At 47.8% G+C, this 23,307-nt stretch overlaps 1 protein-coding gene across 1 annotated transcript in view; it reads right to left on the reverse strand.

Moving 5' to 3' along the window:
* The window catches only part of TENM4 (teneurin transmembrane protein 4), a 2,953,681-nt gene that overhangs the window by 132,273 nt on the left and 2,798,101 nt on the right, over positions 1-23,307 (reverse strand). The window contains exons 28-30 of the mRNA XM_079930721.1: positions 20,679-20,780; positions 18,533-18,727; positions 12,099-12,299 (exon numbers count right to left, since the gene is read on the reverse strand). Coding sequence (XP_079786847.1) covers positions 12,099-12,299; positions 18,533-18,727; positions 20,679-20,780 — 498 coding nt within the window. The remainder of the gene's footprint in view (positions 1-12,098; positions 12,300-18,532; positions 18,728-20,678; positions 20,781-23,307) is intronic.

Consider the following 23,307-nt stretch of genomic DNA (forward strand, 5'->3'; position numbering starts at 1 on the left):
AACATCCCTGCAATTTTATTTTCACTCCCTTCCCATCACTGAGGAAACTGCTTGGAGAGACTAAATGACTTACTCAAAGGTACTTAGCTAGAATGAAAGGTGACTATGATTAACACAGCTTTTTGGTCTGTGAACTGTGGGATCAGGTTTAGGCAAAGCCTCAGCTGTAATCTGACATATTTCCTTATTAATTATGTATTAGATCCTCACCCCAGCTAGACTAGAGAATCTCTGAAATCAGAGTCTGATTTCACCCTGACTCAATGTTTATCATGTTAAGTACTTTTCCTTTTGTTTGTCGGTTTATCTGTCTTTTCAACCTCCATCCATCCATCTGCCTGTCCATCAGCTCATCCATCTGTCCATCAAGCCAATCATCTAATCATCCAATCAGCTATTAAGTCAACAGGCCATCTAACTGCCCCTCTATCCATCCATCCATCCATCTATCCATCCATCCATCCATCCATCCATCCATCCATCCATCCATCCATCCATCCATCCATCCATCTGTTTGACTTGGGCTAGTTAATTCATCTTTCTGTGCCTCAGCTTTTTCTTCTGCAAAAAAGGATAGAGACACCAACACCTCAGGTTCATTTGAGGCTTAGAAGAACATCATGTAATGTGCCTAATGACATGTACATCTTTTACAGAGCAAACACTCACTACATGGCAACTATTTTACGTTTACGTGCTAGAAAGGGCCAGGGGAAGGGAGGGTTTGAAGATACTGTGGAGAGCAAGGGGAGGACGTGAACAACTGAGGTTCCTCTCAACAGCCGGAGAGGACTGGATCAGGAGCATAATCAGAAGGACAGGCTTCCTGGGCCCCTCATGCCCTGGGGAGAGGTAAGTGGCAAAGACCCGTGTAAGGGACAGACCAGGATAATGAGAGAACACTTAAACCACGGCCTCCACATTCTCAGTGAGGTAGGAATCTCTGCTGAGGAGGATGCTAATGGATAGATGTGGACATCTGAAAGAGCCCCCTGGGGACTGAGTGTAAGAACTCACAAAGTACCAGAAGAACTGCAGCTCGAACGACCCAGGAGGGGCTAAAGATCGTGAGCGTGACATGATTTGACTTAAAGCACTCAGAAGCCTGGCTGTAAGATCAGAGATGGTGAGTGGCTGGAGTGATTCTGGGTTTTGCAAGGTGGATGTGGAAGAAAGGCACAGAAACAGGGAGCCGAGAGTGAGGAAGGGAGACAGCTGGAAGTAAAGGACTGAGGGAACAGGGGGAAATGAAGGAGAAGGAGAGTGAGTCAGGAGAGAGCTGATGCGGGGCAGGAAGTGGCCTGGATGTGGCCAGGGGCTCACCTTCAGGTGTGTTTAGGGGTTAAGAGACAAAAAGAGGAGGAAAACGCAGAGGAGCAGTTTTCTTGGTCAGAGCATGAGAAGGTATCTTAGAGATTCTCTAACCATCCTGTAGACAGGACAACACGGGCCAAAGAGAGGAAGCGCCTTGTCCTTGGCCACACAGTCATGTGCATATTAGTACCTGAGTAAGAACTTGATGGCTGCCTTAGGAAATAGTCATGTAAGGGGCCAGCTAGATAAACGGCTAAAGGCGGGGAGGCCTCACCACTCTTCGGCCCCCTCCTCTGTGCCTCTGCATAGGCTGCTTTCATGGTCTACATGCTCCTTTCCCCCAGTCTTCACATGTTGAAGTCTGGCTCCAATGCCACCTCCTCCCTGAAGCCTCCTTCCAGAGCCCACACTGGAAGGGGCTTCATCTCCTGCCTTCCCAAAGCACTTTATGCAAACCTTTATCAGGGTTGTTAGTCTACCTGTGTTGCCTCCAGAACCCTGCCATCATCAGATTAGTCTCTGTACTCTGTAGTGAGTCTCACACAGAAAATGTATCTTTGGACTGCATCCGTGTACCGCCAGATTCCAGTGGTCTGAGGCAGGGCACTCCAGTAACTACTCAAGGTACTATGATTTTGCACAGGGCAGAGGCCTGGATTTGGGCAAGCTGGTTATAAAAGCCTTCTTTGCTACTTCCCGGCTCTGGGAAACAAACATTGCACATATTTGAGCCTTATCTTGGTCATTTATAAAATGGCGGTAATGAATCTTAAAATTGATTTAAAAATATATTGAGGACCTACTATATGCCAGATACCCTTAGAAGCTGGGGATTCAGAAATTGTATTAAGTTATTCCCATCCTCAAGGAACTCAAGTCTGCCTAGTTGTATAAATGAGCACAAAGCTGGCCACCATGCCTGGCACACAGTAGGCCAATTACAATTTAACTCTCACTTCCACAGGCCAGATATCCCTGCATTTTGAACAATTTGGCTCGAATATAGCACCCAATCTCTCTCCCTCCCTCTCCCACAAAATTGGGCAGATGACTTTTTAGTCTCAGTGCAGGTTACAGGAAGAAGTCAGAAGGGAGGAAGGTATAGGAAAGGAGCATCTGACTTCCTTACGGTAATTAATCTTCTTTTGACATTGAGGCCAAACCCAAGTCACTCTCCTGCGCTTCTCAACTTCCATCCCTATCACCTGAGAGTCAGAGCGGCTCCAAGCCGTGCTTCGGTCCCCCAGATCTAGATGGCAGAAAGCTAATGAGCCTTGGAAACCACATGGCCTTTCACCTCACTCAAGGAGCTCAGAAAGCGTTCAAACCAAGCAGGAAAATGGACTCCAGTACGTTGGTGCAGAGCAGTCTCCAATCTATTCCCCCAGGACTAGAATTTCAAGCTTTAGGAAGCACCTATCACAGGAAGAAGTAGGTCGCCTCTATTCACCTTAATTGGAGGGTATCTGGCTTCCTGATTAAAGGAGTTCGAAGCTAGCATGGCGGAGGCCTCCAAGTACGCTCTGACTTTGCAGAATGATTACAAGCCGGGAAAGGACTGGTGAGCAGAGAAGCCAAAGAAGGTAACTGGGACGTGTATTTGTGGCCAGGGCTGAACCACTACCCCACTGAAAGGGCCCAACTGGGTATACTGAAGAGATAGCTGATGTTCAGACCTCCAGCCCTGACACCCTTTTGTGAAGGTCCACCTCTCCATCTCCACCATGGACACCTCCTCCTAGAAGTCTCCCAGGCACCTCAAACTGCATGCCAATATTAGAATAAGCTTTCTAAAACCAAACCTGACCACGTCACAGCTCTGCCTGAGACTCTTCAGTGCCTTCCACTGACAGATAAAACCTAAACTCTTCCAAGGCCATTCATGATCTGATGCCTGCTAACTTCCTTCACCTCTTCTCCCTCTCATTACTGCCACAGATATCCTAAGCTAAGCTACTCCAAACTGTGGTTCTTTCCTAGAAAATGCCAGGATCTGTCTCATCTATGTACTTGTTGCAAATCTTTGACTTCCACAATGGGCTGCTGCAAGGTGCTTGCCTCCTTCTTCCATCTCTGACAATTCAAATCCAACCTCCATCACCCACCTTAAATCCCACTTCCTCCAAGAAGCCACCTTGACCACCCCGGCTGAAAGCAACTGCTCTTCTCCTGAACCCCTGTAGTACTGCCAGGTCCACTGTGGTCATGATCCAATTTACATGGTTCCTGGCAGTGTCACCAAGTGGAGTGGTACCTTGTAAACCTGACACCTGATCCACGGTCAGTATCGGCGTAAACCTTGGTAATAGCCCATGGCAGGATTACGCAGGGGATAAGCATGGGTTCTGAACCCAGAGAAGGCTGGATTTGAATCCTTTCTTTCCCAGAGTGCCTTTGGGAAAGGCACTCAAGTTCCCTGAACCCTGGTTTCCTGAGAATAACACCGTCTGCAATTTCAGAGGCTTATATATTTGTTGTTTGAATAAATCATGAAGCACATACATGGAGGAGTTCTGTAAAATGTAAATAAAATTTCCATTCAAAGGATAGTTATTATTTTAAAATTACAAAGTTACCATACCAGCCGTTTGATTCAGGAAGACAGCCAGAGATTTTGCACAAGATATCAGCTTGGGCATCCAAACAGAAACCTAATTCTGAAGCCCAATTTCAGAAGGGCTTAGATTTGCATACTGAAGAGCTCCAGTTGTGATAGAAAATGTTCCAGGGCTGTCGGCGGGAATTCTACTAAATTACAAAGCTGCCAGCTTCTGGTTTATCAACCTTTGACTCTGGCAGTATTTAGGAGCACGCCTGTTTGGGCCCAATTTCCCAGGCTTTGATTAAATGTTAGGAAGTGACCGTCTCATTGTGTCTGAACCACCACAGTACTTCCCAGGCAACTGGTGGGCTCTTCTCTGCCTCCTTCTAACACACCCACTTCTTTCTCTGCTTCATTGTCAGTCTCTTGGATATTTATTATTCTGAACTTTGATTTTAGGCTGTCACTGGCTGTTGGGAAAGGGCACAGGAAATGTCAAGTCTCAACGGACACGATTCCTTGGGTGAAATTCTAACCTAGAGTTTCCCCTCCCAGAACATACCTACACAGAAATAGCCCAGTCTGATCGTTTCCTTTTGATGTTTAATTGGATGTCGGTGCTGTGCTTTCTGGGCCGAGAAGCAAATGTTTCTCAGAGAGTGAACAATTCCCGCTACACAAATGAGACTTGTAACAGGGGAGAATGCTCAACGCTGAATCTAATTTTCTCTCCCATCCATGAACAGAAGACAATTTCTCTGGCATTACAGCATCTCACTCAGTCTTTCTGTCATTAGTAAGAATTAAATTCTGTTCCCTCAAATCTAAACATAATTATATTTTGCCTCGTAAATAAAATTGAATTACCATTTTCAAAATTTAGGGCTAATGCAACTGCTATGTTTAGAGCTTTAATTTTTTTTAACCCTGTTGTTACTTTCAGGTTTTTTTTTTTTTTTTTTTTTAAATGGGCTTATTTTGCTATCAATTGTGACTTCATTCGGTAACAGAGCTTTTCTGTTCCATATCTATCTGGTCATTCTTGTTATTAATGATGCTTTGTGATTTGCTTTTCTTTTTGGTAGGGGAGGAGAGTAATAGAGAAGAAACTGGAAGCTCAAAGGATCTGAGTTTGAATTTTAGAAGGTCTCGCTAAGCTGAGGTAGGACCTGAGCCATGATGCACTGAGAGAGTTAAAGAAAGAGCCCTGACGTGGAGTCTGAAAGGGAAATCTTCAATGCGCGTTTTTAAAAGATTTTTTAATTTGAGATTTTCAGCAAGACATTGAGTGGACTCCATGACTGGGACCCTGCCTGCCTCCCTGGCCTCACTTCCTCAGCTCCTACTCTCCAGTCAGACTGAAGGAGGACCGCTCTGTACTTCTGCACATGCTGTTCCCTCTGCTTGGACGGCCCTCCCCTCCTCTGCCCCCAGGAACCCCACCTCAGTCCCCTCTCACAATCTGGCTCACAAGTCTCCATCCCGGGGAAGACCTTCCCAGGTTCTTCTCTGTCCCCCTCCTGGCCGAGGGCATGCTCCTGCCCTTGTGCACCCCAAACCCACCATAAATGCGATGGTCGGAGGCCTTAACACCTCATGACTCCGTGTCACCTCCTGAGAGTGGCCTGAGGCATGCTGATCCCCGGGGCCTAGAATGGTCCGGCACATGAGAGGTCAGGAAGGGCTGCGAGTGAATGGAGGGGGCGTGTGTGCTTGTCAGCAGTGGGTGCGCATCCGGAGCTCTTCTGGGGTGCTCTCTGCGGAGGCTGTGCTCCCCTCTGGAAAAAGCTCAGGAAGCTCAGTCCCTGAGCAGAGGCCAGTGTTAGCGCCGTAGGGCCCTTGTGCTGGTGTCTGGGGATAAACGTGTCAGCACGTTAGTGACGCTTCACTTAGACTCGACGACCAGAGTCGGGGGCTGGGGGGAAGGGGGGTGGGTAGAGAGTCTCAGTAACCACAAGAAAACCGAGCCTCCGATAGAGAAAGCAAGTTGTTCAGGTCACATAGACTCCAATCCAGTTCTGGCTCCAGACCTTCACCATATAAGCTGCCCTCAAACTTCAACTGCTGAGAGTTGAAGAACTGTTTGGCTAATTTAGACTCAGTCATGCATTCTAAAAAATATACATTAATATTTTATTTATTGAGTGCTTACTGAGTGCCAGCCACCATGCTAGGCATTTTATATATACATATTAAAACTAATGTGAAAAACAGCCCTGCAAGGCAGGTATCATTAGCCATATTCTTTGAATAAGCTCAGTCTTGAAATTCTAGCTTGGTCCCACTCCAAATCCCATGCAATTCTTTCTGACTGCACATGCGACGCCAAAATCCATACCACTGAATCTCTAAAAGATCTCCACCTGTTATTCCATGAAACCCAACTGCAATGAAATGGTAAGAATCATAAACCACCAGCATGAGCATTTTACAATCAAAATCTCTGCCAGGTACTGCGTTTCTGTGAGCCAGCAACCCAAAGGAATAAAATGTATGAGAGGGCCCTCTCACATAAAGGTCATTTATGGAAGGCAAGATTGGAGAGAGCTCGTAGAGAAGTGGAAACGAGGAATGAATTGATGAGGCTGAGGACAGAGATGACTGGGCTGGGGTGGAGGGGAAGGAAGACCCGCGTGAGAGCCAGTGAAGGGGCAAATGATGGGTTTAAGGGATCGAATCTGATATGGTATTCTGGAAAATGCCACAGAGCCTGAAATCTTCTTTAGAAGATTTGAGAAGATTTAGAAGTCATTAGGCTCTGAAAGAAAGGTAGGCTTTTCCAATTTTAAGGACCATCTCAAAGAGGTTAAATTCCTCCCCTTTTCTAAGGCAGCTCTGAACCAAGAGGATGAAAAGCCAACTGAAGCACTTGCGGGGGTGGGTGTGGGGAGGCAGCCCTTCTGCTCCGCAGGGCTACTGAGCGTGCCCCCTTTATGCAAAACTGATGAGGCACCCAGCCCAGCAGGACCGCTCCCTGGGGAAGGTGGCTTGAAGGAGGTGAAATGATGCCAGCTCTTATCCAGGAGGGGCTCTGGCTGGCTGGCACTGCCCATGAAATGAACATGGGCTAGGTCTGGAAAGTGAAGGACGGGGCCCAGGAACTCGGTTTTAGCTTTGCAGAGTGTTATGGGGGCGTGGGGGGAGCAGATAAGGTTGGGGGTCGGGGGGGGAGGTGGGTGGAATCCTGAGAGAAGGGATTAGACTCTCCAGCGGGTAGTGTGCTTGGATCTTCTTGGGCAGAGCCTTTGGCTGTAACCCCTCATTCTTCTTTGATAATTCCCTGGATAAGTCATTCATTCAATAATCACTAGAACCTAATGGCTGTCAGGCCGTGCACTAGGGAGAATGACAGACACTGACTTTATGGGGTTCACAGTTTGACAAGAGAGAGGCACGTTTATAATACATGGCTCAGTACACCGAAGAGCTTAGGAGAGGCCTTGAAGCCAGACTTGGGTTGCATCCGTGCTGTGCCACTTTCCAATGGGGAGATGCTGGCAAGGAATTTAACTTAGTTCTGACCTTCAGTTTCCTTATGTGGAAAACAGACGTGGTAATACTTCCTTTACAGGGTTCTTATGACCCTTAACTAAGATAATGGTTGAAAGCACTTAGTTCAGCACCTGATACATGGTAAGCATTAAGAAATGGACAACTCTCTAATTAATGCTCCATCCTGTGACTTATCAGGAAAAAAGACAAGATTAATGGCAAAGAAACCTCTCTGGATGGAAAGAAGACTTGAGGTAAGAGCTGAGGACTTGGAAACAGAGGGCCTAGATTTAATTCAAATTCTGCCACTGATTAGTTACTGCGGGCAAGTCGTTTCCTCTCTCTAACGCCTTCCCATCTGTAAAACAACTGCAGTAGCAATAACCACCACCATCATCACCACCCCCATCACCATCCCCATCACTACCATCATCATCATCATCACTACCATCATCATCACCATCACCACCATCACCACCCCCACCGCTACCACCATCATCATCATCGCCACTATCATCACTGTCACCACCACCATCACCATCACCACCATCACCACCACCATCATCGTCATCACCACCATCACTACCATCATCATCACCATCACCACCATCATCACCACCCCTACCACTACTACCATCATCATCATCGCCACTATCATCACCGTCACCACCACCATCACCATCACCACCATCACCACCACCATCATCATCACCACCACTATCACCACCATCACAACCACCATCACCACCAGCGTCCCCAAAGACTGACGCAGTGAGGTTCCACTGGGCCCAGAGCTGAGGACAGAGGTGTACTCGGGGTGGCAGTGGGACATATAACCTGTGCTCTTCCAGGCCACAGGAATCTACTTAAACGGTTATCTTATATGGTTCGTCATTGACCACATCAATGAGGCAGGATTTAAGGAGGAATTTCTGAGACGAGACAGCAAGCCAAGCTGCTGAGAACCCAGGGGCCTGAGTAAACACTTGTGTAAAGTCTGACTTCACTGTTTCCACAAACCTAACCAGAGTGCTGGGAAACTCGTCAGCTCACGTTTCATTACAGGCTGGCTGTTGAGTGCAGGGCATGTTGATTTAAGCTGCTTTCATTAAATCCTGCTCTCCATGCCAAACAGCACGACATTCATCTCAGGCAAGAGATGGTCCTGCTTCCTAGGAGGGCCAGACGGCAGGGGCCCATTTCTGCCAAGCCCACCACCTAGAGTCAGTCCTACAGGATGTGTCTTCCCGCCTGCAGCTCCTGGTGAGAAGGCTCTGGGCAGTGCCTGTGCCAGCCCTGCCGTGCCAGGAGCAAATAACGTAAAAGGCGTGACCCGAGCTACCCTTGCTGGGTGTCTGACTTGTGCCAGCCGCCATGCTAACCACTTCCTCCATATTTTCTCACTAAATCCTTACAACAATCCCACAGGTAATTTACCTAAAAGGAAAGGAGGGGAAGCAACTTGCTGAAGCCATTCAACTAGTGAGAAGTTCAGTGCCTGTTCACCACCCCGTAGCCGCAGCCCAGAGTACAAAGACAGCTCCCTGGCTAGAGTGGCATCTGCTCAATGAGGCATCTCCCGCTTAGCTTTAGGGCCCCAACTCCATAGTTTTCAAACAGCTTCCACTCAGTGAAAGTTCCCTCAGAAGGGAGGGAGGGGGAAGACGGGGAGTGCTCCCCGCTACAGGCCCTGTTCTCGGGCACACGTGCACTATACAACTTAATCACCACATGACCCTCTGAGGTGGGCACTGTTATTATTTCCATTTTTCAGACAAAGAAACCACAGTCAAGAAAAGTCAAGTCCCTTGCTAAGGTCACACAGTTAGCACGTGCAGAGCCAGGATGGAGCCTAGGCAGGTACAGCCAGGACAGCAGGGAGGGAGAACCACCGTCAACGCGCTTTCACGAGCCTTCAAACTGGCTTCCGGCGGGAAGTGAGAGCCAGGGAGAAGCTATGGCCGTGGGGAGGCAGCGCGGGGTGCTGGGCAGCGGGGTGGCCCCAGGCTGGGCTCGGACTCCCAGCTGCGGCAGGCTCCGGGTGCCTCAGGTAGGTCACCGAGTCTCAGGGTGAGGGTGGGGAGGTACCATACCTGTCACCCTGCCGCCTGGTGTGTGCATGTGTGTGTGTGTGTGTGAAAAGGAGAGAGAGAGAGAGAGATCTTTGTATGCTTTGAAGCACTCAACAAACACAAATTGTTATCACTATTGCAAGGGGAGACAGGAATTTTGAAGTCATCTATTAAATTCCTGGCCTTGTGGCAATCATGACACTGATTTAGTCAGTTATAGGTTAGAGATTTAAAAACTATAATCCTCGTTTCTGAAAGGGCACCTTTCATCTTGCCTCTCTCAAATGCCTCCGGTACTATCAAGGGCTCTCACCAGTGCGTGCTGTAATCACGCTCATAACATAGCTAACATTAACGGAGCCCCTATCACGCGCTGGGTAGCATGCTATGTGCTTTTTTTACTTTATCTTAAATAATCCTCCAAATAATCATTTTCCAAATACTAATCCCAGGAGGTAGGTACGCTTGTTATCTCCGTCTTACAAGTTACAGAAGTGAAGCAACTTGCCCAAAGTTATAACTAGTAAGCAGCAGGGCCAGCATTTGCACCGAAGACTGTCAGACTCAGAGACTCTCCTTATCACACGGAGCTCTCTGCATTAGCTTGTGAGGCCCTCTGTTTGACAGCAGCTCTGGGAAGCGAGAGGCACAGAGTTGAGGAAAACGGGCACTCGCAATTCTATTTAAGGCCCTTGCAATGGGCCTGCTGTCTCCTCTTACAGGGCCAACTCAAGAATGCCTAGCGACCGCACTCAAAGTTACACCTGCCTCCGTCAGAGGCTGTGGAGTCTCATCAGGGATTAACAATGCACGGACAGTTATAGTTCTATCAGAAACTAGCTTTGTGGCCACATAATGAACAATACAACCCAGTGTAGCTTTCGGAGGAGCATTCCTTATATTGCTATAAACAGAGCTGTATAAAAAGACTTATTCCTAAAGATGCAGACGTAGAGAATGGACTTGAGGACACGGGGAGGGGGAAGGGTAAGCTGGGACGAAGTGAGAGAGTGGCATGGACATATATACACTACCAAATGTAAAACAGATAGCTAGTGGGAAGCAGCCGCATAGCACAGGGAGATCAGCTCGGTGCTTTGTAACCACCTAGAGGGGTGGGATAGGGAGGGTGGGAGGGAGATGTAAGAGGGAGGAGATAAGGGGTTATATGTATATGTATAGCTGATTCACTTTGTGATACAGCAGAAACTAACACACCACTGTAAAGCAATTATACGCCAATACAGATGTTAAAAAAAAAAGGAATTATTTCTAAGACATCTGTGTTCGTGATCATGTCTTTACACGAGCTTTGCAAACAAGGATAAAGTCCAATTTAGGCTGCGTATTGAACATCAATTCTCCATTCAATTGGTAAAGGTAATTCAAAGTATTCTAAAGGCACAAATGCTGCACTGGATCTCATTTTTACCAAAGGTCTCAGCCCTCTTTCCTGATCACTACCAGAACTGTTAATACACAAGATGATGAGCTGACTTGAGCTTCACTTTGTTTCAGCAACGTGGTGTGGTGGGGAAAGTGACTCAGAGCGAAAAAAAATGTTGACGGAGATGCTACCACTTCTTAGCCATGTGTCCCTGGGCAGGATTACTCAGAAATTTTCTGGGCCTAAGCGTCTTTATTAGTTGATTTCTCTTCATGCGTTTGGTTGCTCTGTCTCCTGCCCCCCTCTCCAGAATGCAAGCTTGCCAGGGTACAGACTTCCTACCTCTTTATCACCTCTGCCTTGTTCAGTAAGTATTCACTGAGTAAAATACTATATAAATTGGCAAAATGGGGATGATGATGCCTTTCTCACAGGGTTTTTGTGTGGATTTAAACAGTGGATACTGTCCAGATGAGATACTAGAAGCAACCACGCTTACTACCTACCAGTACTGTGCTGGGTGATTCACCTGTTCCCATCTAATCCTCACCACGAGAGGGTCTCTAAACCATAAAGCGCCTATAAACAGAGGGTGCCCATGTAATCATTCTGTGGACTTTACACATGTAAATTCTGTGGTGAACCAAATACCAAAATTAAGAACACATTCAATCATGTGTTTGTCATTCATTCATTCATTCATTCATTCGTCAAAGTTTATCCGGCAGCTGCTGTGGGGAGGCCTATGCTGAGTCCTGGGAATGTGGAATAAAACAGGTTTGCTACCCTCATGGAACTTACCATCTCGTAGAGGATCTGGCCAGAAAGGTGGGTGAGGGCCACATTACAAAGCACCCTAAGTACCATACTGAGTTTGGACTTCATTCTGGGGAATGGGTGAAACCAAAGGCCCATCCCTGCAGAGCTCAAGGAAGCACAATGTCCCCCATGGCCTCGCCTCTAGGATGGCCATTGTAATGTGAGAGACGAGAATTCAATGAGTCACATCTATCATCATTAATATGGTTAAGGGGTGATGTTTTGACTCTCAAGGCCACCACTATGAAAGAAACTGTGAATATAGGATTTGTGAATCCTCTGCCCCTCTAAGAGTAGAGGTGTTGAAGGCTGGAGTTCAGGGGAAGAAGAAAAGCATTCAGAGACATGGGTAACCCACTGCTACATGACCAAGGTCAGGGTCAGGGCCCTGAACAGGAATGAACGGTGTACACATCACAGTGGAAACCTCCTCCCTCCATCTAAGCTGTGCCCTTATTCCCCCCACATTTACCGACAGAACAGTCGTGTCCAGTCCAGTTTGGGTCACAGCTGCAAAGCCCGGTGTCTGGGAGGAAGGTTCCGTGGCCCGAACACTGGTCCAAGCACGTGGCCCTGGGCGTCTCACAGTTGGTGCCTCCCCAGCCCACAGAGCAGTGGCACTCGCCTCTCACGCAGACCCCCCGGCCCGAACACGTGGGGTCCATGCAGTCCACTGCAACACAGAGGAGAGATAACAGAGGTAAGTATCGGACTAGCAAGGGTGAGGCTTCTTTAAGCAAACTGCTATACTTTGTAGTGGAGGAGCTTCACGTGCTCAGGGAGAAGGACCCAGATTTCCGTGGAGAGGTCACTTGGTAAGGTGAAGAGAATAACTCTAGCAACGGTAGACCTGGTTTCCCGCCCCTACCTGGTGGTTGACTGTTTAACCTCTCAAGTCTCGGCTCCCTCACCTGTAAAACGTGCATACATATTTGTACCTCTTGACTTGAGGTATCCCGTACCTGCTCTGAGCTTCCATCTATAAAGCAGGTCTGGTCAAATTACCTACCTCTCAGGTGGCTATGAGGACCAAACGACACGGATGATTTGAAAGGACAGCAGAGGCTGTAAATTGTTGCAAAGAAGTTACCTGTCCATTTTATCAGGACATTCAGTAGCGTGACTTGGGCAGACTGTGGTCAGAGCTCATTTATAATTCAGACGGGATTTTACTTTATTTATCAATTAAATTTTATAGCCCAGTATATTTGACTTTTGCACAAAAGAGTGGGAAACTCGGCCTGGGTATATGAGAATCACAGACACAAACGGGCAGAGACTTTACAAAGAGCATCATTCTGGGAACAGGCTGTTCATTCTGAGGATCACCTCATGAAGAAAGCCCTTTCACTATTTGGGTTTTTAAAGGAGTTCAACGTAATTACTTCAATGATAAATAGGAAGACCAAAGGTCAGGAGCAACCATTTGATAAAAACATAATAACAAAAACAACAGTAACCATGATATTAGTGTTCATTTAGTTCCTCTTCTATGCCATATCTTGCTATTAAACCTTTTGTATGTATTATCTCATTTAACCCTAACAACGACCCCTTGAGGTAGATACCATTACTATCCTCATTTTACAGATGAGGAAACTGAAACACAGAGGTTAAATAACTTGCCCAAGATCACACGGTGGTAAGTGGAGGACTTTAAATTTGAAGCACTCTTCTCTGGTATAGATCTCTTGCTATCTCTTCTACAACCTTACTGGTTCCAAAATACATGCGCACATGTATACAGACATCGTACATAGAACGGTTAAAAACAGAAATCAAAAGAAAACAGCACAGCGAAAGAAACAGGGCAAAGTGGAAAATTAAGAAAGCCAAATGAAGGCAAAGAATCTCTTTTCTTGCAGTCTCTGGACACCACTTAATAATAATGGTTTAAACATGACCTGTTGGAGTTCCTGGTAATTAAACATGATAAAAATAATAATAGTGACAAATTTTCATGACCTGCCTCAGATCTCAGAACCTCAGAAGGATTATTCTGGCCCATTAGCCTACTATGATAATTCCCTAGATCCAGAGAGTTTTCCAATTTGACAGGAAACGACTCAGCAGTTCCTATCCCGTGGCCTATAAAGGTATTTCCCGTTCAGTGAGTGCCTGGACCCCAGCTTGGGGTTGAAGCTATCTCTCAGCCGCCCTCGAGGTTGAATCTATAAATCTCTACTGTGGGGCTTCCCTGGTGGCGCAGTGGTTGAGAGTCTGCCTGCCGATGCAGGGGACACGGGTTCGTGCCCCGGTCTGGGAAGATCCCACATGCCGCGGAGCGACTGGGCCCGTGAGCCATGGCCGCTGAGCCTGTGCGTCCAGAGCCTGTGCTCCGCAACGGGAGAGGCCACAACAGTGGGAGGCCCGCGTACCACAAAAAAACAAAAAAAAAACAAAAAAAACCCGGCACTGTTAGCGGAGCAAGCTGGAGGGTGGCAAGTTTAGCAAGAGGCCCTCGGCATCACAGTACTTGTTCCTCAGACACAGTAAGTCTGATAGGGACCCAGGAACGAGCAAAGTGAATTCGATGCTCTCAGAAGCTGGTCCAGGCAGGGAAGAAAGAGCAGAAAGAACTGATGAGAGGCTACCTCCAGGCAATTCATCATCAATTAACCATCACTTCGGAAGGTCAACTGGACAAAGCAAGAGTGGGGTGCAAAGGGAGTTTTAAAGGCGACTGCACCTTGGGGCGGTCTAGCAAACCTTGACTGAACTGGCTGAGATTCCTGCCAGAATGCTGTCCCTGCTGTTCCCAAACCTAGGGCCATTACCTATGCCACAGTGACCCTCTGCCCAAGAGGACCCACACAGACTGTGCATCTGCCTTCCCCTTCTGGGGCCTCTGGGGAGACTGGAACCCTAGGGTGCGATTAAAATGGTCTCTTTCCCTCACACTGGGTTAGTTTCCCTAACCATATTTGTTTTGCAGGGAGCTGTGTATAACGTGGGAAGATCAGTGGGCCGGGGGTCGGGGAGCTGAAGGAATACAGGGGAAGCTGGCAGGGAGGTGGGCTCAACTTTGGGTAGAAGACTGTCTAACTTAGTTTCTTCTCAGAAGAGGTGCCAAGCAGTTACATTTTTTTTTTTTTTCCTGTGCAGACCCTGCCATTCAAGCCAAAATTTCTGGCAGACGCTTGGCCCATTAATGAAATGATGGGGCCTGCGTGGCCAGGCTGCAAACACGTCTCTTTTCCCCAAATGTTCCACGCTTCAGTGACCACACAAGCTATCGGACTCGCTTCAGGACCCACAACACAGCGGCTCACTTTTCACTGCAAAAGGCTTAGGTGGGCCCCTCTGCCCCTCCCCCAGCTCCCTCTAAGCGTCCTGCCGGAGGCGTGCCTCAGGCTTTAAAAAACAGGGGGCAGTTTTGATTTGCATTTCTCTAATGATTAGTGATGTTGAGCATTCTTTCATGTGTTTGTTGGCAGTCTGTATATCTTCTTTGGAGAAGTGTCTATTTAGGTCTTCTGCCCATTTTTGGATTGGGTTGTTTGTTTTTTTGTTATTAAGCTGCAATGAGCTGCTTATAAATTTTGGAGATTAATCCTTTGTCAGTTGCTTCATTTGCAAATATTTTCTCCCATTCTGAGGGTTGTCTTTTGGTCTTGTTTATGGTTTCCTTTGCTGTGCAAAAGCTTTTAAGTTTCATTAGGTCCCATTTGTTTATTTTTGTTTTTATTTCCATTTCTCTAGGAGGTGGGTCAAAAAGGATCTTGCTGTGATTTATGTCATAGAGTGTTCTGCCTATGTTTTCCTCTAAGAGTTTGACAGTGTCTGGCCTTACATTTAGGTCTTTAATCCATTTTGAGTTTATTTTTGTGTATGGTGTTAGGGAGTGTTCTAATTTCATACTTTTACATGTAGCTGTCCAGTTTTCCCAGCACCACTTACTGAAGAGGTTGTCTTTTCTCCACTGTATATTCTTGCCTCCTTTATCAAAGATGAGATATCATCTCACACCGGTCAGAATGGCCATCATCAAAAAACCTAGAAACAATAAATGCTGGGGAGGGTGTGGAGAAAAGGGAACTCTCTTGCACTGTTGGTGGGAATGTGAATTGATACAGCCACTATGGAGAACAGTATGGAGGTTCCTTAAAAAACTACAAATAGGACTACCATACAACCCAGCAATCCCACTACTGGGCATATACCATGAGAAAACCATAATTCAAAAAGAGTCATGTACCAAAATGTTCATTGCAGCTCTATTTACAACAGCCAGAACATGGAAGCAACCTAAGTGTCCATCATCAGATGAATGGATCAAGAAGATGTGGCACATATATACAATGGAATATTACTCAGCCATAAAAAGAAACGAAATTGAGTTATTTGTAGTGAGGTGGATAGACCTAGAGTCTGTCATACAGAGTGAAGTCACAGAGAAAAACAAATACCGTATGCTAACACATATATATGGAATCTAAGAAAAAAAAAAGGTCATGAAAAACCTAGCGGTAAGACGGGAATAAAGACACAGACCGACTAAAGAATGGACTTGAGGATATGGGGAGGGGGAAGGGTAAGTTATGACAAAGTGAGAGAGTGACATGGACATATATACACTACCAAAGGTAAAGTAGGTAGCTAGTGGGAAGCAGCCACATAGCACAGGGAGATCAGCTCGGTGCTTTGTGACCACCTGGAGGGGTGGGATAGGGAGGGTGGGAGGGAGGGAGACGCAAGAAGGAAGAGATATGGGAACATATGTATATGTATAACTGATTCACTTTGTTATAAAGCAGAAACTAACACACTATTGCAAAGCAATTATACTCCAATAAAGATGTTAAAAAAAAAAACGGGGCAATAAACTTCAGAAGAAGGAAGAGGGAGAGAGAGAAAAACATAAGCTAGTTAGCTGGTGTTTTATAAACACAGTGAAACCTGTTAGAACAGAACTGAGAGGGAATGGAAGGGAGGAGAGGGGACAGGATGAAGGCCCAAGAAACCCCCACTATAAACGCAAGGACTGTGCAAGGATGCTTCACCAGAGAAACAGAAATAATAAGAGGAATCATTACCAGATGGCCCTTCTCGGTAAAGAAAGCAGGAGTGAAAACATTTCTTTTCAAATAATAATGTAAATCAAATTGCTAAACAGGTTCTCTCTTTCTCTCTGTAAATGACCTTGCACTCTGGGGCACCGGCTGATCAGGAGGACAGACAGCGTCCCCTCCTTGGCCCACATGGCATGGTGGGGCTGGGGAGTGGGGCAGCCCCGCTGCTTCAGGAGGAATCTCCTCTTTGTTTTTCTTTCCTTCAGAGAGTCTTCACCTCAAGTGACTAAATGAAAAGGGAAAGCAGAGGAAGGTCACCATTGTCAGGATGAGAAAGCCAAGTTCCTTTGTTCAGGGGCCGGGCTCCTTGCTGAGCTCAGACAGCCCAAAGTAATCCGCGTCAAAGCTAATAGGTCTGAATCAGGACCTCCAGCCACACTCGGGGTTTAGAGACGCCCTTTCTCTGAGAGGTGATGGATGCTTTCCAGACACTAATCCCTTCCCACTCCCCACTCTTAAAATGGGCCTATTATATTCTCTCATTTTTTAGGGGAAATGATGCCTTGAGGAGGGGATACTCATTAAAGCCCCAGTGGGTTAGAAGACTAGCTCTCCTTCGAGCCTCTTCCACCCGCTGGAGAAGGTGCCAGGGCCCTAGACGGTGGACAGTGGGAGGTAATGACTACTAACATCGTCCATCAGTTTCAAAGTCCATCCATTTCAAAAGACCCTGGATACAGTGAGTGGGGTGAAACAAGAAATGTGCTTCAATAGTCCCCAGAATGATGCTAATGATGTAAGAGCTAACATTTTGGGAGCATTTCCTCTGTGGCAGACACTGAGCTACGTGCTTCACGTGGGTCATTTAATCTAGTCCTCACAACGACCCTCTGAGGAAGGAACTCCCATTTGACGCATGAGGGAACTGAGGCCAGTAAGTGGCAGAACGAGGACTCAAACCTACATCTAATTCCAGAGTGTGCACTCCCGATGGCTACTCTCTATTGCTTGTGAGAAGACCCCTCCTTTCATCGGGAAATCCCATGTGGGCAGGAGGAAAGAGTACCATGTCTGAGGTGAGAAGACCTGGACTGAATTCCAGCCCTGCCATCAGTTAGTGCTATGACTATGGGCGTGTCGCTGCCCTTCCCTGGGCCTCAGGTTCTTTGTGAGATAGAAGTATTTACTTATCTCACCTGGTTAGGTTTTCTCGGGAAGAACTGATGTCACCCTTAAGTCAGCAGTTCACTTCCTAGCCTCGATCTGCACAGGCATGTGTTTACTTTATGAAGGAGGGAGACACATTTATGAGCAACTAAGAGCCACAAACATGAACACACACACACACACACACACACACACACACACACACACACACACACACAGGAGTGAGACTGTGGAAGGCAGTGTATGGAGGTCTACAACAGACTCACACTTCAGAAATGGAGAGCAGAGGAACTTAAAGGGGAGGAGAGCGAGCTCAGGCTACGGAGCCAGAAAGCCTGGGCTCCAACCTGGCTCTGCCGTCTACCAGCCATGGGACCTTGGGCAAGTCATTTGACTGCCTGAGTCTCAGTTTCCTCAACTATAAAAGGGAGATGATTCCCCTTCCCTGCTGGGGTTTGAAGCTAAATGACACCAGGCTTTTCGCACAGAGGCTTGCATGCAGGAAGTGCTCAATACACACGCTGCTCTTCCCCTCGCTGAGCAGCACCCTCGTTCGTCTGTCTTCTCCCTTTAGGTTAGTGACTGCTGCCGAAGGCGTCCTGGCTTGGGGGTGGGGGGTCACAGGGCCGCTCAGGAGGCTCCCTCTGCTCCCTGGATGCCCTCGTGGCCCTGCCTGCTGGCCTCTGTCTCACAGCGAGGTGCCGAGCTGCTTGCCCGCGGGTCTTACCTTCCTCGCAGTTCTCGCCCTTGTAGCCGGGGTTGCAGATGCAGGTGCCCATGATGCAGGTGCCGTGGTTACTGCAGGCCACGTCGATGCACTGGTTGGTGGGCACGTCGCACTCGGCGCCCTTCCAGCCGCTGTGGCACAGGCACCTGCCCTTCATGTACTGGCCGTTCCCACTGCAGAGCACGGGGCAGGAGGCTGCAGAGACAGCGCGGGAGGCCTGGCATGAGTCCACGCCCCACGCACCCCACCTGGCCTCTGTCCCCTTCTCTCCTGGGCTTCAGCTGCTTTGCCACAATTCCCACGTGTGTCCATCTGTTTGCTTCTCTTGCTTTATTTCACTCCAGTTAAAACACATCAGGAATCGTAGGTGAAGGTGTACAGTGCAGGGCCTGGCACAGTTGGTGCCCACTGAACGCTGCTTTCCCCCCGTCCCCCTCACGTTACTGGTGCTGCACGGTGGTCACCAGCATCCTTAGATAGGAGGCTTCAGTCTGGTCCTTGGGCTCACTGGAAAAGACAGCTGGGCCTCCTGCCCTCCCCGCATCCCTCCTCCAGCACCCCCGTCCTAGTAGCACTGCATTTCGCTTCCCCATTCCTCACGTGCAGGGCCAATTACTATCATCTTTAACCCAGCCAATCTCAGCTTTCCTTGCCTTTCAGGTCTCCACTCGAGTCCCACACACCGCTGCCCCCATAAGAGAATAGCTGAGCCCAACCTGGCTCTTTAAAGTATTATCTTTCCATTTTGCCACTTAGCTAAAGGGTTTTGTGATCGTCTGTACGAAGGACACTATATAAAAATAAATTACATTGCACTGTGCTGTAAGTACCTACCAGCCTTACTGAGACACACTAAGGCTGCTTTATACATGACTCTTAACTTTAAGTGCATATGGGATGAGACACTAATTCTTGTTAGAAGGTATGACTCTTCTCTCTGCACCACCTTCCCCCTGCTCCCACCTGGCCTTTTTCCTTTTTAAAACACTCAGCAGGTAATTGCTGTGCTTCCTCAAGGCCGCTGGCTCTGCTGTCTCACACTGGGTCTATTTCACGTCAGGAAGAACAAGCAGAATCCCCATGGTAGCACCACGGCGTGGCACTTGGAGGGCGCCGTTTCCTCGGCCTGGAAAACCATCTCTGCCTTCCACCAATGAACATCTCGTCTTAGTTCCAGTGTCACCCCATCTGGGGAGCCTTTACTGGTCCTCATTCCATCCAAGCAAAGACCCTTTCATGCTGACAGATGTTCCCCGCATCTAACCTCGCTCTAGGTGTACTTCACTTATCACTGCTTTGTCATCGTCTATTTCCCTGTCTGTCTCCCAGACTGAGAGGTCCTGGGCTTGGGTCTTGCTCCGTGTTGTAACCTCAGTGTCCAGCACAGGACCAAGCCCTGAAGGGCACTAAGCGAATGCCTGTTGAATGAGGGAAGAGGTAGAGAAACCAGAGGAAAGGGCCATTTTAGTTTCCCCAAGAGGAGTGCCCAATTCTCGGGAGTACAGATCTGCCCTGGCATTTTCCTCGTTAATTCTTCCAGGACAGAAATGAAGGCCAAAGGCACAGGCAGATCACGGGCAGCCTTTAAACTCTCCCTGTAGGGGTGACCATTAGCATCGTACGTGCCCGAACGGGAGGCCACATTAGTGTCCTGTGTGGAGAAGGGCAGCCTCACCTCCCAGTCCCTCCCCTTGGTGGCCCCAGCCAAGACTCTGCCTGCACTGTTAGATGGTAGGAACTGGAGCAGCAGCTCAGGTCCTTCCACGAGGTCAGAGACAAACCAACTCACTAAAGACAAACGTCCAAGATGCTTGGCAAAAGGCCGATCGGTCCCCCAAGGGGAAATCTACTTTTTAAAAGAACCCCCATGGCCGCTCTTCCTGTTCTCACAATGGACATGGGGTTCCCTGTGGCTGCCCTTCCTTCCTGACCTCCCCAGTCATGCACCCATGGAAAACACGGCTGGGTCAGCCAGGGCTCTGCCTGCGGACCTCCCTCTCAGGGCTTCAGAGGACTGGCTCTTGGGAGCCCTTCTCACAGGAGGCAGGAGCTGGCCTGGATTTCTGCGCTTGCTCGGAGAAGTGGGACCTGAACTGCCCACGGGGTCGCAGGGTGGACCTTGTAAGCCCACAAGCGGGGTTCTCACCTCGACCGCAGTCAGGGCCCAGGAAGCCCAGGAAGCAATGGCAGGTCCCAGAGATGCAGTCGCCATTGCCGTAGCAGTTGCTGGGGCAGTTATCCACGGATTCTGTGGGAGAAAAGAGAAACAGAGTTGCAAACGGAAGCTTCTTTACCCAAACAGAGGGCCTGGGAATCCAGCCTCAGGTTAACTAGGACCCACACATTTGAGTGCTTCTGGCCCAGTCAGTGAAAGGAATCAATAAAGTTAAAAATGATATACTTACTCTTACTGAGGTACATCTCAACCGACGTTAAGAGACGTGTTTGGGAAAATGTGTGCCTAAACCGATGTTTTATAAATCAACTTTGTAGCTACAAATGCAGTAGAGATTTCAGCTACAAACATTGGGAGAAAATAGTTTAACCCATTTGTGGTTATCTTTGGAGGCTGGGTTATGGGGGAGATTCTTGGGGTCTTCTTGACACTCTTCTATGTTTCACATTTTTCTCATAATGGGCTGAGGCTCCATGAATTTGTTTTTTCATAAAGCTACTGGGGATTTGCAAATCTGTCTCTTCCCACTTCTGATTCTCCATCTATCAGCCCAGGCCCCAGCATCTCTCACCGGGGCTCACACAACGGCCTCATGGCTGGCCTCTCAGAGTCCTCTCCCCCTCCCCCCCTGATTCATTCACCACCCAGCAGCCTGAGCCATCTCTCTGAAACAATCTGATCCTATCATTCTCTGACTTAAAACCCTTCAATGGCCCCCCATCTGCCAAAATGAAAAAAATCCAAGCTCTTTCCAAATGCGTCAGAGTTTTCCTTCACATTCCCTTTGCCGTACCGGCATCCCCAGCATCGCCAATCAGTGCCCACCTTCTGCAGCGATGCTACTTTCTCTAATTCTTCCTAACATTGTGCATTCGGTATCGTCTATGTGACATGCCAAGGAAATATAGGATTCATTTCAGAAAGACTTTAGTAAAAAATTAATCAATGTTTTGTAGCTCCAGTTAGTAAACCTGTTATCTAGGAAGTCTTTATTTGGAACGGCTCGTTTCTCAATAATGCTGGACATGGAATAAAGGAAGAAGCCACTACATCCTGAATGCCTTCTTTGTGCCACGTATTTCCACAAAGGTTATTTCAGTTCACTGTCACAAAATCTTCAAGCATGTATCAATATTCCTATTTTACAAACAACAAAGAAATGACAAGATGAGGAGGCTGATAGAGAGATGAAGGGACTTGCTGAAGGCCCTGGAGATACTAAGTCATGGACGCCACATCTGAACCCAGGCCTCTGGACTCCAACCCCTGGTCTTCTTCAATGATGCTATGCTATCTGGGCCTTAAAGGAACTAACTCTTCAGCAGACGCCAGGGATGAACAAGGCAGATGTGTGGGCCAGTGAGGCCAGTCCTGAAGACAGCAAAGGACCAGTTGGAAGGTAGCGAATTCTAGGACTTTCAGAGCTTGAAGGGATTGAAGAGACCACCTAGTCTAATAGTCTCATTTAATAGAGAAGGAAACTGAGACCCATAGGGAGGGCAGTGACTCACCCAAGGTCTCCGAGAGAGTCAGCAGAGTCAAGTTAAAGCAGAGAAAAGGTTAGTGCGGTGGGGCAGAGCTAAAGATTCAACCTGTTGTCTTAGCTCCCAAGTGTAAGTCATGAAGCCAAGACTAAGACCTCTGTTAAATGAGATGTCACCATATGAGACATGAGTCTTACCTACAGGAAAGTTGTGGCTTAACTGGGAGACTGGGATAACAGCTGTCACCCAGGCAGCAGCACGGGGCGTGGAAGCTCTGCCTAGAGGTAAGGAGACCTGGTTCTGGGGCCCATCCTTCTAGAATCATGCTGGGTGACCTAAAGTAACTTCCTTCCCCTCTCTGGGTCTCACCTTCCTCATATGTGAAATGAAGGTGATAGCAGAGATGATTCCCAGGACTGCTTCCTGTTCTAAAATTCTATAAGCATCTTGCAGAAAAGGTGTCCAGACAGGGCATCAAGCCTTAAATCCAGGAAATCACTTAGGGCAATGCAATGGCAGCTGATATGGGGTAAAACTAGCAGAGGGAAGGCTTCTTGGAGGAGGTGAGCTTGAAAAATGGCTTGAGTGTGGATAGGTGGGGGAGAGGTGGGGGGATTTTGAGGTGCTCACAGCATGGTGCATTTCCCAAAAAGGTCTTTTCCCAGTTGTCTGCCGTTATCAACTTGGAAAAGACTGAAAACATTTGGGAGAAGGGTTCAGATGTATGCTTCTTTTTGTGAGCGGGTGGAAAATTCCCCTCGCGCGCTGTCCCTCTGCTATCCTGAGCAGCATACGACACTAACACAGAGTTAAGAACGAGAGGGCCTAGTCTAGCCTGTGTTCTCATTTCAGGGAGTCTGAAGCTGCCTGGGACCTGGCAGAATGAGGCTCACGAGCCAGGGCCCTGAGCATCTCTGCTCTCCGTTGGCTTTGCCTGGGAGAATCCATATGCCTTTAAGTCCCTAAAGCCTGTATGTTAGGAGTGGCTTCCGAAACACTGTTTTTACAGAGAATGACTTCGGACATTTCCTTCTGAACATTCTTTTAACAATAAGAATTTTGAGTAAAGTTTAAGGCAAGATTATTTTCTCTTTAGGCTACTGGCTAATGGCACA

The sequence above is a fragment of the Stenella coeruleoalba genome (assembly GCF_951394435.1).
Source record: "Stenella coeruleoalba genome assembly, chromosome: 8".
Taxonomy (NCBI): Eukaryota; Metazoa; Chordata; class Mammalia; order Artiodactyla; family Delphinidae; genus Stenella; species Stenella coeruleoalba.